This window comes from Engraulis encrasicolus, chromosome 14 (assembly GCF_034702125.1).
Source record: "Engraulis encrasicolus isolate BLACKSEA-1 chromosome 14, IST_EnEncr_1.0, whole genome shotgun sequence".
Classification (NCBI taxonomy): Eukaryota; Metazoa; Chordata; class Actinopteri; order Clupeiformes; family Engraulidae; genus Engraulis; species Engraulis encrasicolus.
The window spans coordinates 19961233-19979544 of NC_085870.1; the positions used below are offsets into that span (position 1 = coordinate 19961233).

At 40.3% G+C, this 18312-nt stretch overlaps 3 protein-coding genes across 4 annotated transcripts in view; 1 reads left to right on the top strand and 2 right to left on the bottom strand.

The window, feature by feature from the left end:
- Positions 1 to 18312, top strand: part of snta1 (syntrophin, alpha 1) — a 96426-nt gene that overhangs the window by 24792 nt on the left and 53322 nt on the right. The gene's annotated exons all lie outside the window — the stretch shown is intronic.
- On the bottom strand, positions 310 to 6344 carry LOC134462228 (toll-like receptor 13). The gene has a single exon (XM_063215142.1). It carries the CDS (start codon positions 6126 to 6128, stop codon positions 3282 to 3284), a length of 2847 nt encoding a protein of 948 aa, XP_063071212.1. The 5' UTR covers positions 6129 to 6344; the 3' UTR covers positions 310 to 3281.
- On the bottom strand, positions 12174 to 15248 carry LOC134462231 (toll-like receptor 13). The gene has a single exon (XM_063215144.1). It carries the CDS (start codon positions 15246 to 15248, stop codon positions 12396 to 12398), a length of 2853 nt encoding a protein of 950 aa, XP_063071214.1. The 3' UTR covers positions 12174 to 12395.

The following is an 18312-nucleotide window of genomic DNA, read 5'->3' on the forward strand; positions in this document are numbered from 1 at the left end:
ATTGACCGTGTGGAATATTTCTAATGAGATGCGGGGGATGGAATGAATCCGCTCTCAGAATGGTGTTCCGAGAGGTCGCCTTTCTGAATAAGGTGGTGTGCACCTGTCCCTCCGCGTCTTTATATATCGTCAAATCCAGAAAGTTAATATTAGTTAATGAATATTCCAAGGAAGCCATCCAAAACGCATACAGTGAAGCGCGCTCCCTACAACGCAACACGTTATTGACCAAAAAGAAACATCATCGCCACCAGCAGTCCCGTCCTTTTTTGTTACGACAGTTCATAGATGTATGAACTGCCCCCACTGCCCAAATGTTACACAAGCCAAATCTTTTGTGGATACTAAAACCACGAAAGAATTTGGACAGAGAGATTTCATTAATTGCAATTCTACATTTGTCATATACCGCCTAACTTGTCCTTGCGCTGAAGGGTTCTTTTATATCGGACGCACAAAAAGGCGCATTCGAGATAGGCTAGCAGAACATAAATATGCTATCAGAATGGGCAATTTTGACTATCCCATGGCGAAACATTTCAATGAATACCATGGTAAAAATGATTCTCTGCTGCGCATACAGGGCGTCGAACATATCAAACCTCTTCCGAGGGGTGGGGACAGGCTAAAAAGACTTAATCAGAGGGAGACTTTTTGGATACACCAACTGGATGCCATGCGCTATCCTGGTCTAAATGAGGATATTGATTTTACTTGTTTTTTGTGATGCTTATTTGTACTTCTGGTCATTTTTTTTCTGTGGCATCACTTATTACCCCAGGCTATTTTTTAACCTTTGTTTTCTCTGGTGTGCGCAAATGTGTGTAGTGCGTAATGGGTCACATGTGGTGATTTCACTATTTAAGGGAGGCCTTTCTTTTCAATGGTGAACGTAGCCCTGATGAAGACCTGGTGAGGTCGAAACTTGTCGGCTTTTTAATGTAACCCCAGCCCAGTACCATTAAAGGCTTTTTAATGTAACTTCCCGGTTGGACACCTTATTTTGGAGTGCCTGGATGAACTCTTCTCTCTACATGAACTGATCCCCGATATCCAAGAGCACCAAACAAACTTAAATGAACAGACTGAAGACTGCTTGAGCTTCCAGCCACCTGTGTGCCTTTCATTGCCAAAATAATGTTCTGACTTTTATCTAAATTATTTGGTGATATCCCTCACAACAGTGCAACAGCACATAGGCCTAATGGCGAGGGTTTTTCCCTCAGCACGTAATGAAAGCTAATCGGACGTCTAATGACAGGTGGTGCTGACGGACAGCGCATGAGGGAAAGAAGTTGCAAACTTGATCGTGTTCGGTTTCGTCAGTCCAACGGAACACTTCTGGCTATAGAAAATGAATCTGTATTGCAACACATCTAGTTAGGCCTAGGTCTATATAGGCTATCCAAGATATTTAATTTAGACAGAATCCTTTCAAGCCGTGCAGCATCAACGTGGTCATATAGCCTACTGTCTGCACTTGTTCCGTTGCCAGCCTCATAGCAGAGAAGGAATGGCTTGCTGTTGTTGAGGATTTGTAACGTGGATTATCGAAACTGAAGACTTGATTTCTTCTATTGATACCTTTTTGTTTGGTATAATTACGGACAATGCAAATAACTGATTTTTGTGACGTTCGGACATTTTTGGAAGGAATATAATCGAATTAGTCCCGCCGCTTGGGTTATTGTTTTTCGCGTGCATGTGGATGAGCATAGGCTATTGAATTTGATTGCAGCCTAATAGGCCTACTGAACAGTGGACTGAAATTGAAAATAGGACATAGGCCTAAGCATACCTATGTAATTTTTAACAAGAGTGGCATTTTTCTCGGGTGCTATGACTTCTTGCTTTGCAAGAAGACAGTCTCCTTACTCCACGGGCAAAAAGCACCATGGTCAGACCCTGGCGCGCAAGGTCATGTAGGCAGACATGAAAGACTCACTACTCCACGGGCAAATATCGGGAAAAATTAAGCACCACCAGCATGGACAGCTCCCCACGAGTCACTTATAATGGTTGGTCTTTTCCTGGGATTTGATTCATGTAGTTTGGGGGAAACTATTAAAATAGCCTTTGTAATGGTAAGAATATTTCCAAAGAGCCAAGATAAGCGGAACCATCTAGCCTATCGACGAGAAGGCTGGCAGTTTAAAAATGAATCTGTTTCGGACAAGGATGGGGCCGCGCGTCTTGGTCGTGACAGTTATCTTGGATATGGAGGAGGTATAGAATGTGTTAGTAATCTATGGGAGGAGGGCATTGAGGTCGATTTGGATAAGGTGGTTGACAAACGAATTACTGTTGGCTGCGGTTGCGCCCACACAGTCGCCTCTTTCTTTTTCTTTAATTGCACATTACAATAATATTAATGTTTTAGCTCAGCCCTGGTGGGGTGCGAATGTTGTGAACAACAACAGACAATTAGGCTAGACTTTTGTAACATCAAGCATAGCGTATGGGTAGAGGACCTCGACATAACCCCGTCACAAACTTGTGCTCCGTCCCTGCGCATCGCAATGCATCGTTTAATCGGATCGGATCGGATCGAATCGAATCGTTACCCTCCGGATCGTAATTGGATTGAATCGTGAGATCATTGAAGATCCCCACCACTAGTACATATGACTTATTACATTTTTAATGACGTGATTCAATTTGCTGTCTTTTCTGTGTTTACTTCAAAGTAATTAGTGTCTGTGCTTGTATACAGTGCCTATAAAAAGTCTGCACACCCCTGGTCAAATGTCAGGGTTTTATGAAGTAAACAAATGACAGAAAGACAAATCATTTCACACCTTTTTACAACTTTAATATTAACTATAAACTGTACAATTCAATTGAAAAACGAGCCCACATCTTTAAAGGAAAAAAGTAGAAAACAAAAATCGTAAATGAATGTGGTTGCATATATAGGCATGCTCTTAAAGGAATACTTGCACTGCCTTTTATTACTTGTTATTTTTATTTAGTTTTACTTTCTTAAATTATAAAGCTTAAAACATGTATGTTAATGATTAGGATTTGAGACAATAACATCATTGAGACATGATTAACTAATTTAATTAAATCCCTTATGTAACATTATTTTGATCAATTACGTTTAAGATTATTTAGATTTTTTGACACAAAGTTTAAGTTTTGAACTCAATTAAAGAATGCTCTGTAAGATTTTAAAATTCAGCATTACACTCCCATGTATCCCAAAATTCTTATCACATTCCTGTCACATTACTGGTATAACCATACACAGATCAAGATGAAGTGAAATCCAAAGAAGTCTATTCCTGTCCTAAAAGAATGTGATTTTCTTCTTTGTTGGTGTTCATAGCCATTCGTAGTTTTTGCCAGAAGATGCTCCTATCCTCCCCTGGTTTGGGCCAGCAGAGGTACGTTTGCCTCTTCACCAGTTTCCGCATTCTGTGATATGGGGATAGCTGTTGTGCTGGGATGTCTTCCAAGAAGACTAGGATGAGCACATCATTGTTCTCGTCAAACAGCCTGAAGCTGGCAACCTGAATCTCTCTGGAGCACCACTCGCTCCTCAAGTAGTTTCGTGTCACCACGCAGATTGTCTTTCGGCTGTTGTAGATGCCGTCTACAATGTTGTCTATGATGGGCTTGCCTGGCTCAAAGTCCCGATGGTGCAGACACATTTTCCATCCTTGTTCGGCCTCCATATTGGGCAGCAGTTCCCTAAGCACCCAAAGTTCATCCTGGGAGTTGTAGGAAATGAAGGCATCGTACATGAAGCCATGATGCTTCTGTCCCCGGTGCCGCTTTCGATCATAGAGATAAGCAAGGAAAAGGTAGTATGCATATACCAGCTGAAATCGCATGAAGTTGTAAATGAAAGTCACCATGAGTGTAGCAATCACCAGGGAGGAGCTTCCTGCAAAGTAAATGAACTCAATATGTATGGTGCAGGAGTTTGTGTTCAGGTCTTCCAGGTATTGGTTTTTGAAGGCTGGCGGATAGCTACAGTGATAGTTATTGAAGAATATTACCTGGGTTTGTCTTGATTGTTTGGCCCAGTGAAGAAACCATTCATTGCTACAGTCACAAATGAATGTGTTGTTTTGGAGGTCAATATACTCTAAACTGGGAAGGGACTGGATTATTGTCTGGTTGATTCCCTGAAGTTGATTGTTCATTACCTGAAGATTTTGGAGGTGAGAAAGGTTCGCATCAATTACAAAGGTCAATGACGGAAGTACATTTTTTGATAAATGGAGCTCTGACAGTGCAGGGATGGGATGAAATACCCCGGGAGATAAAGACGTTTCTGTCGTGAATACGTTCCTGCTCAAGTCCAGGTATTGGAGATTGGGAGTGTGTGTGAAGGTGTCTGGATGGACGTACTGAATGTTGAGTTTTTTTCCATGAAATGAAATCAATGAGTTCAGGCCAGCCAGCAGGTTCGAAGGCAAGTTACTCATCCCATGCCTCTGACTATTAACAAGCAGGACTTTCAGGGACTTTAACATTGTAAAAGGTGGATTTTGAAGTTTTGTAGTGTCAAACTCTATGTAATTGTCATCCAAATTTAGCACTTCCAGGTTGTGCATACCTTTAAAAATTCCTGGATCATTAAATGTGTTTTGTTTAAGGTGGTTTGCTGCAAGGACCAGTTCTTTTAAATTTTGCAATCCTTCAAAAGCATTTTTTGATATGCTGTGTATTTGATTATTATAGATGCGCAGATATTGAAGAGCACTAAGTTTACTGAAAGTACCCTCATATAGTTTAGATATCTTATTGTTGTGCAAGTCCAAAGTCTTCATGTTTGGGAGATGTCCTTTAAAAACATTTCTCACAGTTAACAGTCTATTGGACCCCAATAATAGCATCTCAAGGTTTGGAAGATACCGGAAAGTGCATTTACTGATCTTTTCAATATGATTTTTGTAAAGATACAGCCTAGTCAAAACTGTGTGGTTGCTGAAATCAGAGCATGTGACCTGTTTTATTTTGTTATTGGAAAAGTCAAGCAATGAAACTGTGGGCAGAACATGAGTAATATTATTGAATTTAGAAATTTTTGTATTTCTTACTTTCAGTGTCTTGAGCTGATTCAGTCCCTCAAACACAAGTGAGGACATTTCAGATGTTGTGGTGTCTCTGAATTGTATTTCTTGTAATTGACGGCACGATTTGAATAATCGGTCACTAAGTACTGAGATGTTGAGTTGTACTAAGTAAAGTCTATGTATACGACTGCAGGTTCTGTCTAAAAAGTCCTCAAAATGTGGTGTTGTTAAGCTACTGATTTCGAGAGTTTTTAGGGATGAATTGAAGGTTTGTATGATTTTTACTGTCAAATCGTCTGATGTTTGTAGTTCACTAACATTGAGCGTCTCCACTGAGCCCAGAAAAGATGGATCCTCCACAATCCATAGAAAAGATCCATTATGACCACAATAGGAGATATCCAGATAACTGAGGTATGGAAGGATGTTGTTTGTTATCTGAAATGTCTTCAGTGGGTTCGAAAAGAAATCAAGTCTGCGTAGTTGCAGAGGTTTAGTTGAGAGGTTATGAGACACAAAAGCAGTGATATTATTGTTTTCAATTTTTAACTCAAATAGATTTGGCAGGAGTAATATGCTCTTCACAGACTCCATGACTGTGAGCCAGTTATGTGCCAGATTCACATGTGTCAAACTGGAGAGTGCATCAAAAGCTGATGGGTCAATATCCTCAATTTTATTGTGATCTAATCGCAGCACAGTAAGGCTCCTTAGTCCCTGTAGAAAGCCTCTGGTTACATGTTTTAGCAGATTTCCAGTCATGTACAGTTCTTGCAGGTGAACAAGCTCTTGGAAAGTGCCATCATCGATAATTAAAATGTTGTTGTATGAGACATTAAGAGCTCTTAGATTTGAGACGTTCCTGATGTCTGTCACCTTGATCCTTGAGATGTGATTACGGGAAATATCCAATTCCTTTACGTGAGTGGGGAGCTGCAATGGAATCGTTTCCAAGCCCATGTCACAACACGACACATGACACATGATGTCGTTGGGCAACAATGTAAGGTTGCAGTTTCTGACAAAGAACTGGTGTGATGGTGCACTGAGAAGCCCATAGAGAAACACATGAAAAAGTGCTCCTCCTAAAGAAGTCATATTTCCCACACAACAGCAATCACTTGTACTTTCAGACTGTTCCCAAGATCTGAAAAAAAAAATGTTTTGAAAGAAAACAAATTTGGCAGTCAATGCAGATGCACATCAAGTAAGGGGGCATTTGGATTTTTCCCCCCCAATCTCCCCCCTCTCTCCATGTATAGCTATTAAGATGTGTAAGATATTATATACTGTCTGTATAGCAGGAACATTTTAAAGGGACACTCTGTGAGATTTTTAGTTGTTTATTTTCAGAATTCATGCTGCCCATTCACTAATGTTACCTTTTTCATGAATACTTACCACCACCATCATATTCTAAGTATTCATTATGACTGTAAAAATTGCACTTTTCTTACATGAAAAGGGGGATCTTCTCCATGGTCCGCCATTTTTAATTTCCCAAAATAGCCATTTTTTGTTGCAAAAATGACTCTACTTGGACCATACTAGAAAATATTTGTTTATTACTCAGTAAACTTTCATGTAAAGATCAAATTTGGCAATAGGCAGCCCAGTTTCAATGAGCAGCATAGTTGCAGTACCTTTTCTGACCATTCCTGCACAGTGTACCTTTAAAGGATTTTTGGAAATTCAAAATGACGGACCATGGAGAAGATCCCCCTTTTCAAATATGAAAAGTGCAATTTTTCCAGTCATAATGAATACTTAGAATTTGATGGTGGTGGTCAGTATTCATGAAAAGGGTAACATTAGTGAATGGGCAGAATGAATTCTGGAAATAAATAACTACAAATCTCACACAGTGTCCCTTTAAACAATTTTTAGATAAATGTATTTCTTTGTGAAGCTTGTGTAGTTGTGTCAAGATTTTAAAGCGAAATCCCCTTCTTTACAACGAAGTGCACTATTTTGAAAATTGAGCCCCTTTTCTGAGTTCTCTTTCATGTTTTAGAGTACCCCTCACCATTTATTTCATATTTGCTTTTTCAGCAAATATGAAATAAATGGTGAGGGGGATTATAAAACATTGCAGACAACTCAGAAAAGGGGCTAAATATTGAAAATAGTGCACTGTCCTTTAATGCCTCCATGACCGTAATTAAAAATCTTCGTAATGAGATCGGAATGAGAATCTTCACTGACATATTTATATGATTTTCATGCTGCAGCCTAATACAAAATGCTTCATTATATCTGCCTCTCAGTAGCAGTACAGGATAAATGAAATCCTTTGTCATTGATGTTAACTAATACTGTTACACAGGTGACAGGTAAAGGTGCATATGCGGGGCTCTAAATTAGCACCTGCCAACCGGCCAAATGTTTGTAAAAATTCAATTTGGCTGAAGAAGAAATGAAAGCTTTACCCACTTTGACCCATTAGTGAGTGCAGGTTTGGCTAGTAAATTAACACCTACTAGCCATTTTGACTGGTTATGAAAAAAGATCATTCAGAGTCCTGTACATACCACGTGTTGTTCTGTTGTCCAATGACGTCTGATAATTGAGTTTGATAGAAGAACAAGGTTATCAAAAAAGAAAGATGTAAAATAGCTGACCTTCACGTGCATTTTAAAGAATATATGAAGTCTGATGGTGGAGCTTCAGATGTATTTATAGAGAAGATGACCATGATCATCAAACGGGAAAGTCACGAGTCACAAAGAGGATGTGAAATAGGTGACCTGCAATGACAATGACAACATGAGATTAGATAAGATTAGATTCAGTGTTTTTGCCATTACTCAGGAAACAGACAACAAAATGCAATTTAGCATCTAATCAGAAGTGCAAATAGCAGACATGCAAACAACATACCGATATTACACTGATATTATTGCGAAAAGGCACTAAAGCTAGGAGCATTTAACACAACTGTGTCAAAAAGAAAAGGCCCATATTTGCAGAGCTACCCACATGTCCTAACATAGTACCAAAATGACTCAGTGGCTGGTGGGTCAGCCGGTATCAGAGACTTGCGATTATCATCTTAGAAAAGGCTATAGATTCTTATGAAATGCAGCCCACCTCCACCCTCTCCTAAATAAGTACATAGATTAAATAACTACAGTAGTTTATTGTCAAGATTGTCATTTTTTGTCAAGATACTTCATTCAAAATATATTGTCAGGACACCTATTCAAGGATGTAGGTGTTTGTTGTCAATGTGGCCGATAGCCATAAACTATACTCTTACACAGAAAGAATTATTCACTAACCATCTGATTGTTGATTCTGTTTACTCTAACCCTTGCATGACTGAAAGACCTAGTGGGCTTTGACAGTTATAAGAATAGGTGTATTGCCATTGAGGAAAATCACATTGCTCAGAGACTGAAAGGGAAAAAGGAAGCGAAAATCCTCATATGTCGTACTTCACGACGCCAGGATGTCAAGAGTTGCACGTAGTCTATTGTCATTGAACAGTTGCTAACAATAGGAATTAAGACAGCACAACCACAGAGGACCAAGGTAAAAAAAAAAAAAGTAACATGGTCTAGCCTTGCTGACAAAAAGCCATCTCTGGGTGCATCCCAATATGTGTCCTTGCCTCCTCCACTTGTGCTTGTCTCCTCGTCCCGCCTCCTGGCCCCTCCTCCGTGGAGAAAACGATAAAGTTTCCCAGCTGTCAGCCTCGCCACAACAACTTTTGAGGGACTGTTTTTCATTCACCATAACAATTGCAAATGAGAAAAAGACTTTACAATTGAGCTTTTGCAAGATATTGAAATATAATGCTGTTGTCAGTGATGTCATCATGACGAGAAGCAAGTGGAGGAGGCAAGTGGAGGAGGCAAGGTCACATATTGGGATGCACCCTCTGTCTAAAGTGTTGTCCATCATTGTGCCTCATCAATGGTAGAGTAATCTATCAGTTGCTCTAAGACTAGTGGCATGCATACTAACCTTCAAGAAGCTTGTGAAGAGTTTACAAGGGGTCCTATGAGTCCTGTGAAACAAAGGCATGCTCCAAGTTTTGACTTCTGGCTCCAGTATGTCCGAGTGTTGTACAGTGTGCATTGTACATGATGCAAGCAACTAGTTATTTTAGTGTTGCATGGCAATATTGCATTCCATTGCATGCAGTGATGCCATAATCTGCCATAATCTCGAGCTCACCGTGTAGAAGTGTGGTCAAAAGTAACTCTACCAATGTCAATAGAGAACAAAGACACATGTTCATGCTTGAATGAAAGTAGTCCATTGTTTTAGAGGTGATACTTCGATGACACTGATGATATCAGGAGACGGGTCCTTTTATGGTCAAGAGTGAGTTTGGTATTGGGTTTCAGCTTTGACACAACCATGAGCCATCCATAGCTAATCACTACCCATGCTAACTTGCAAGCCCTAGTTGGTATGGGTTGCATACTCAGTGTTTTTCAGTGAAATTGATGTGTACACCTTTTAGTGGATCTGTGTAATATACAATGTGGTTATGGTCAGTCATCTAACCTCTCTCCTGTCTGAACTAAATGTAGTGAGAACCATAATGACTAATATGCTGCATGTAAGACACAAAAAAGGTGGAACTGGAGGCAGATGTCCTTCCCTGGTATTATTAGGAATAGACTTTAAATGGTACCTAGACAGCTCTGTACAGTGTGTGCAAGTAACCCCAACATAACTGAATGGGTTCCAAGACTTCCCAATTACCACTGGATCCAATGATGACACACACACACACACACACACACACACACACACACACACACACACACACACACACACACACACACACACACACACACACACACACACACACACACACACACACAGTTACACATACAGAGAGAGGGGCGAGAGAGAGAGATAGAAAGAGAGAGGGGATGAGAGAGAGAGAGCACTTTGAAGTCGTGCGCCAGTGTAACTGTGGTTAAGGTCTTTCATATAGAATAGAGTAGAATAGAATAGAATAGAATACTTGTAGGTGTTGACTTGACTGGGACACCCAAGGAACTCATGTGGAAGAGGCTGAATCTACAAACTTGTGATGAAACTTCATGATATCAGTTTTATGGGATTCTCTTTTATATTTGCTGTTAAACCACATTTTCTTGCATTGTGTATTCAAAGTATTTCATGCCATCTTGCACCCACATGTTACATTTTAATATTTTAATTCAATTTGTTGTCTTATCAATTTTTACCTGAAATGCATTGTGCCTCAAGTGCTTACAATATATATAACTTCAAGGAGGTAGATTTATAGTAGCCTGATAACCATCAACTTCCAAATCTCTTCGAGACTTCCAAACTAGTTGGCCGTTGGGCCTACTTCAGGCGACTCTTGCATAGAGACAAGGAGTAGTATGGTGTTTAGTAATTTAAAAACCCTTTATTTTAACTGGGGTACATAACTAAAAACGCCAACCGGTTTCAACCTCACAGGGTCTTCATCAGGGCGTGTCAGGAAAGAGTTCGTTTGCGTGACCTTTTATCAGTTCACATGGTCACATGATGGTTCCGGTAGGGTACATGGATATTGTCATTTTCAGTGAATGTATGAAAGCACATTAATATAAACACTGCAATAGAGAAGTATAATATTAAGGAATAATACAGTATAATAAAGCGTGGTATTGCGCATGGGGTACCTGGCGATTAAAGAGTAGCCTACTCAAATACGTGTACATATTCAGACATATCAGGCATCAATTTTAAGTCAATTAAAAAGGAGGGTCATCCATACTCAGTCATTGTGGTCATTCAGTCATTACAAAAAAGGTCTAAAATCTATTTCCTCATTGAGGCCTGGGTAGTTCATGGCATCCAAAGTGTGTATCCAGAATGTCTCCTTTTGTAATAATGTTTTGAGGCGGTCACCCCCCCTAGGGGCCGTAGGGATGTGTTCCAGGGCTTCAACTTTTAGTGCCCTGGGATCTTGGTTGTGCGCGCTCTGGAAATGTCTTGCCATCGGGTAGTCCTCATTATTGGTGCGTATTGCGTACTTGTGTTCGGCTACCCTTTCCTTCAGGCGCCTCTTAGTACGGCCAACGTAAAAACAATTGCAAGGGCAAGAGAGACGATATACTATATGCGTCGTGTTGCAGTTCACAAAGTGTTTGCATTTGTAAACGTGTTTAGTTTTAAAATCAGTCCATTCCTTGTGTTGCATAATGTTCGCGCAATGGTTGCATGAGGATTGTAAGCATTTAAAAGTTCCCTCTTCGAGAAAGATTAGTTTCCCAAACGGCATGGTTGACCCGCCTCCCTTGGTTTGCTGCTGGTCAAGGCCAGAAAAGGCTGTGTCAAAGTTTAAACCAAAACATTTTCTTAGTCCCAATAGAACGTCTCTGCTTAAACGACGTCACTGCCTTGAACACTCCTCTACCCAGGGCCATTGGAGCTACTCAAAGTTGATTGGTGCCCGTCAAGGTCAGTGGAGTTCCTGATTTTTTTCGGAGATCAGAAATGATATTCACATTGCTCGAGGCCTAGCAAATGTGTTTTGCCACTAGGAGGGAATAGCCTGGCTAGATTTATAAGGATATTATGTCACATTAATATGGATTTCAAAAAACTAAACATGATCAGTCCTAAAACAAAAGAAAAAAATCTCTGTGCAGACGGTTATCCTTCAAAAGATTTTATAAACAGCAGAAACAACAGCAACTTATTTTGTTAATTATTGGGATACATAAATAGTTGCTTACTAGAGGACACAATTAATTACAAAGTTATATTGATCAGTTTTGTTTTGGATCACTGTGGTGATAGAAAAATGGGCGTTTTGAACTATATTACACAATCTTCTCCAAAGCAATATAAGATTATAGCATTCAACTATGGAACTTGTTTTGTTAATTATTGGGATATGACAAAACTACTGTACATGAATAGTTGCTTACTAGAAGGCACAATTAATTACAATATCATATTGATCAGTTTTGTTTTGGATCACTGTGGTGATAGAAAAGTGGGTGCATTGAACTATAGTAGTCCGCAACACTGTTAATGTTCCCAGCGATTTATTTGCACAACGTTTCGGACCTTCGTCCTACTGGAGAAAGGACGAAGGTCCGAAACGTCGTGCAAATAAATCACTGGGAGCATTAACAGTGTTGCAGACTTCTATCATTTATTTCAGTTGCTCTATTTTGTCCAGCACCTGTGCCACTGATGTGCGCGCATTTTCCACCTTCTTGCTTTGAACTATAGTACACAATCTTCTCCAAAGCAATATAAGATTATAGCATTCAACTATGGATCACAACATGCTTTAGAATTTAGTTGTCCAAACATTCCTATCACACATTGGTTTAACTACTCAGAAAGATTAATAATAATATCTGAGGAAGTCTATTCCCCTCCTAAAAGGATGGGATCATCGTCTTTCTTGGTGTTCATGGCCATTCGTAGTTTTTGCCAGAAGATGCTCCTATCCTCCCCTGGTTTGGGCCAGCAGAGGTATGTTTGCTTCTTCACCAGTTTCCGCATTCTGTGATATGGGGATAGCTGTTGTGATGGGATGTCTTCCAGGAAGACCAGGATGAGCACATCATTATTCTCATCAAACAGTCTGAAGCTGGCCACCTGAATCTCCCTGGAGCACCACTCGCTCCTCAAGTAGTTTCGAGTCACCACACAGATTGTCTTTCGGCTGTTGTAGATGCCGTCTACAATGTTGTCAATGATGGGCTTGCCTGGCTCAAAGTCCCGGTGGTGCAAACACAGTCTCCAACCTTGTTCGGTCTCCATATTGGGCAGCAGTTCCCTAAGCACCCACAGTTCATCCTGGGAGTTGTAGGAGATGAAGGCATCGTACATGAATCCATGTTGCTTCTGTCTCCGGTGCTGCTTGCGGTCATGGAGATAAGCCAGGAAGAGGTAGTATGCATATACCAGCTGAAATCGCATGAAGTTGTAAATGAAAGTCACCATGAGTGTAGCAATCACCAGGGAGGAGCTTCCTGCAAAGTAAATGAACTCAATATTTATGGTGCAGGAGTTTGTGTTCAGGTTTTCCAGGTGTTGGTTTTTGAAGGCTGGGGGATAGCTACAGTGATAATTATTGAAGAATATTACCTGGGTTTGTCTTGATTGTTTGGCCCAGTGAAGAAACCATTCATTGCTACAGTCACAAATGAATGTGTTGTTTTGGAGGTCAACATACTCTAAACTGGGAAGGGACTGGATTATTGTCTGGTTTATTCCCTGAAGTTGATTATTCATCACCTGAAGATTTTGGAGGTGAGAAAGGTTTGCATCAATTACAAAGGTCAATGACGGAAGTAAATTTTTTGATAAATGGAGCTCTGACAGTGCAGGGATGGGATGAAATACCCCGGGAGATAAAGAAGATTCTGTCGTGAATACGTTCTTGCTCAAGTCCAGGTACTTGAGATTGGGAGTGTGTGTGAAGGTGTCTGGATGGACGTACTGAATGTTGAGGTTTTCTCCATGAAATGAAATCAATGAGTTCAGGCCAGCCAGTAGGTTTGAAGGCAAGTTACTCATCCCATGCCTCTGACTGTTAACAAGCAGGACTTTCAGGGACTTTAACATTGTGAAAGGTGGATTTTGAAGTTTTGTAGTGTCAAACTCTATGTAATTGTCATCCAAATTTAGCACTTCCAGGTTGTACATACCTTTAAAAATTACTGGATCACTAAATGTGTTTTGTTTAAGGTGGTTTGCTCTAAGGACCAGTTCTTTTAAATTTTGCAATCCTTCAAAAGCATTTTTTGATATGCTGGTTATTTGATTATCATAGATGCGCAGATATTTAAGAGCATTCAATCCACTGAAAGTCCACCCATTTAGTTTACTTATCTTATTGCTGTGCAAATCTAAAGTCATCAGTTTTGGAAGATGACCATTAAAAATTTGTCTCACATCTAAAAGTTTATTCGAGCCCAATAGTAGCACTTGCAGGTTTGGAAGATACTGAAAAGTACAATTCCTAATCATGTTAATTTCATTGCCGTAAAGGTAAAGTCTTTCCAAAAGAGTTAGGTTGTTGAAATCAGAACATGTGACATGATCTATATTGTTATTAGAAAAGTCAAGTAGTGACAGTGAAGGGAGAATGTGTGTGACGTTATTAAGTTCAGTAATTTTTGTACTTCTTACTTTCAATGTCTTGAGTTGATTCAATCCTTCAAATGCAAGTGTGGACATTTTAGATGTTGTGCTGTCTCTAAAATGAATTACTCGTAATTGGTGGCATGATTTGAAGAAGCTGTCACTTAGCACATGGATATTGGGTTGTTCTAAGATTAGAGTTTGTAGATGGCTGCAGGTTCTTTGAAAAAAGTCCTGAAAACCTGGTGTTGATAATTCGCTGATTTGGAGAGTTTTCAGAGATGAATTAAAGGTTTGTACAATTTTTACTGTCAAATTTTCTGAAGTTTGAAGTCCACTCACATTGAGTGTCTCCACTGCACCAAGAAAAGATGCATCCTCCACAATCCATTGCAAAGACCCATTATGCACGTAGCTATAGGTGGAGATATCCAGATAGCCGAGGTATGGAAGGATGTTGTTTGTTATCCGAAATGTCTTCAGTGGGTTCGAAAATAAATCAAGTCTCCGTAGTTGCAGAGGTTTAGTTGAAAGGTTATGAGACACAAAACTAGTAATGCTGTTGTTTTCAATTTTGATCTCAAATAGATTTGGCAAGTGTAAAATGCTCTTCACAGACTCCATGACTGTGAGCCGGTTATGTGCCAGATTTACATGTGTCAAATTGGAAAGGTCAATGAAAGTTGATGGGTCAATGTCCTCAATTTTATTTTGATCCAGTCGCAGCACAGTGAGGCTCACTAGTCCCTGTAGAAAGCCTCTGGTTATATGTTTCAGCCGATTCCTAGTCATGTAGAGTGCTTGCAGGTGAACAAGATCTTGGAAAGCGCTGTCTTCTATCCATGAAATGTTGTTGTAAGACACATTAAGAGCTCTTAGATTTGAGACGTTCCTGAAGTCTGTCACCTTGATCTTTGAGATGTGATTGCGAGAAAGATCCAGTTCCTTTACGTGAGTAGGGAGTGGCAGCGGAACAATTTTCAAGCCCATATCACAGCACGACACATGACACATGGTGTCGTTGGGCAACATGGTGAGGTTGCAGTATCTGACAAAGAACTGGTGTGATGGTGTACTGAAAAGCCCATAGAGAAAAATGTGAAAAAGTGCTCCTCCTAAAGAAGTCATATTTCCCACACCACAGCAATCACTTGTAGTTTCAGGCTGTCTTCATGTTCTGAAATAGATTATTTGGAAAGTAAATGAATTGGCAGTCAGTTCACACATATCAAAAAGCAATGATTCTCTCTCTCTCTCTCTCTCTCTCTCTCTCTCTCTCTCTCTCTCTCTCTCTCTCTCTCTCTCTCTGTGTCTCTCTTTCTCTCTGTGCATTCAGGCCAAATGAGTAGGCTGCTGGTGCCCATTTCCGGCCGCAGATGTTCGCATGACTGGAATAAATGGAAATCTTCACATATTCATATGAGGTTCATTGTAACTTGCAACTCATTACTGGACTTTTTTAATGAAAAAATGCATAAAATCCACCAACATCTTATCTGCAACCCATCTATTCCCTCCCCCACTGATCTCTTCCCCCTCCACCAGTTATTTTCTAGCTTTCATCTCCCGGACTCCCCTGAAATATCTGACCTCATCTCCAAATCCACGCCCTCCACCTGTCAGCTTGATCCCCTCCCCACAACCCTTGTCAAATCCTGCCTCCCCTCTCTCCTCCCCTTCATTTCTGCCATCATCCACTCCTCACTCTCTACTGGTACTGTACCCTCTCTGTTCAAAGTTGCTGCTGTCACTCCTATACTCAAAAAACCTGGCTCTGATCCCTCTGACTACAACAACCTCCGCCCAATCTCCAACCTTTCATTCATCTCCAAAATTCTAGAAAAAATGGTAGCCTCTCAACTCCATTCCCATCTAACTCATAACTCCCTCTATGAGCACTTCCAATCTGGTTTTCGACCCCGACATAGCACTGAAACCGCCCTAGTTAAAATCACTAATGACCTGCTCATGGCTGCTGACTCTGGACTACTCTCTATTGTCATTCTCCTTGACCTCAGTGCAGCCTTTGACACCATCTCTCATTCTATCCTTCTCCACAGACTCTCCTCAATTGGCATTAGTAACACACCCCTTGACTGGTTCCACTCCTATCTCTCTGGTCGTTCTCAATTTATTCAAATGAAGGCTTTTAAATCTAAGCCCTCCCCTGTCACCTCTGGTGTCCCTCAAGGTTCTGTTCTGGGGCCGCTCCTCTTCATCACCTACCTCCTTCCCCTTGGTAATATCTTCTGCAAATTCAAAATTAATTTCCATTGCTATGCTGATGACACCCAGCTCTATTTATCTGGCAAACCCTCTGACACTCTCCCTCCCCCCTCCCTCACCACCTGTGTCTCTGAAATCAAATCCTGGTTCACCTCCAATTTTTTTTAACTCAATTCTAACAAAACTGAAGTCCTACTAGTAGGCACCAAATCCACCTTATCCAAAGCAGATAGTTTTCCCTTCTGAATTGATAACCCTTCTGTCTCCCCCTCCCCTCAAGTTAAGAGTCTAGGCGTCATGCTTGATGGCTCTCTATCCTTCCTCTCCCACATTAACAACATCACACGGTCTGCTTATTTCCACCTACGCAACATTAACCGTCTCCGCCCTCTCTCACTTCCCATTCTACCTCCATTCTTGTACACAGTCTTGTCACCTCCCGCATTGATTACTGTAATTCTCTCTTCTTTGGTCTCCCTCAAAAATCTCTCCACAAGCTCCAACTGGTCCAGAACTCAGCTGCCCGCATCATTACTAAAACCCCTTCCTGTCACCATATTACCCCTGCACTGCAACATCTCCACTGGCTCCCTATCAAATATAGAATTCATTTTAAAATACTTCTCCACACCTTCAAGGCTATCCACAATCTTGCCCCCCCTTATCTATCTAATCTTATTCACATTGCTGTTCCCTCCCGCCCCCTCCGTTCCTCTTCCTCCATTCTCCTCTCTATCCCCTCTGCCCGTCTTAATACAATGGGGAATAGAGCTTTTAGCTGCTCTGCTCCTCAGCTCCTCCGCAATATTGACTCTGTGCCCCTGTTCAAATCCAGGCTAAAAACCCATCTGTTTCAGATAGCCTATTCTTTATGAGTCTTAAACTCTGTTTTGTTTTATTTCATTTTATTCTATTTCATATTTTTTTTAAAAAAATATTCATTTACTTGTTTTTGTTTAAAATTCTGTTTATGTGTCTTGTTTTATTTTTGTTTCTCTCTGTACAGTGTCGTTGAGTGTTTTGAAGGGCGCTTTTAAATAAAATGCATTATTATTATTTATTATTATTGTACATTGAAACCCAATACGGCTTCATTGCGCTTACCCATTCTTAGATGTACAACATTAAAGGTGCATTGTGTAGGTATTGCAAATATACTGCTCATTGCAACTGTGCTGTCTAGTGCCAAATTTGATCTTTTCTTGAATATTTACCAAATAATGAACTAATATTGTACCAGAGATATACTAGTACTAAATACGTACTAGCACTATATACTGGTATGACCAAAAATGCCCATTTCTGGAATTGTATGGCAAGTATGGCAATATGGCAAGTATGGAAAGTGCAATTTTCTGAGTCATAATGAATACTTAGAATTTGATGGTGGTGGTAAGCATTCATGAAAAAGCTAATATTTGTGAATGGGCAGCATGAATTCTGGAAATAAACCACTGACATATTACTTATTGCACCTTTAATGGAATCCTTAGGTTTATCAAAAAGCAGGTAAGGGTACGTACCGTATCTTGCTGTGCAGTGTGATTAAGTGAGACGACAAAGCTTCTGATGCACAATACAGTATGAGCCTTGCATCACCAGAACACGAGTCATGAGACACCAAAGAGGATGTGAAATAGCTGACCTAAAAGTGCAGAAGTAATAGCAGGAGCAGAAGTAATAGCAGCACAGTGAACCAAAGACACCAAAACTAATCATATGTGGCAATGAAAGAAATTAGATGCTCAGAATTGCCAGAGGTATGACATCATTTGATACACTAATTATGTGATTATTTACCCAATTTATCTGTGCTCGATGTTCGACAAAGACCCAATGAGCTTTGGCTGTTTGAAGAATAGGCTTATTTCCATTGAAGAGAATCATTGCACTCATGTTGAAAGACAATGTGAGTAATCCTGCAAGACATAATGCCCTGTGTACATCAAGCGCTACCAACGCGACC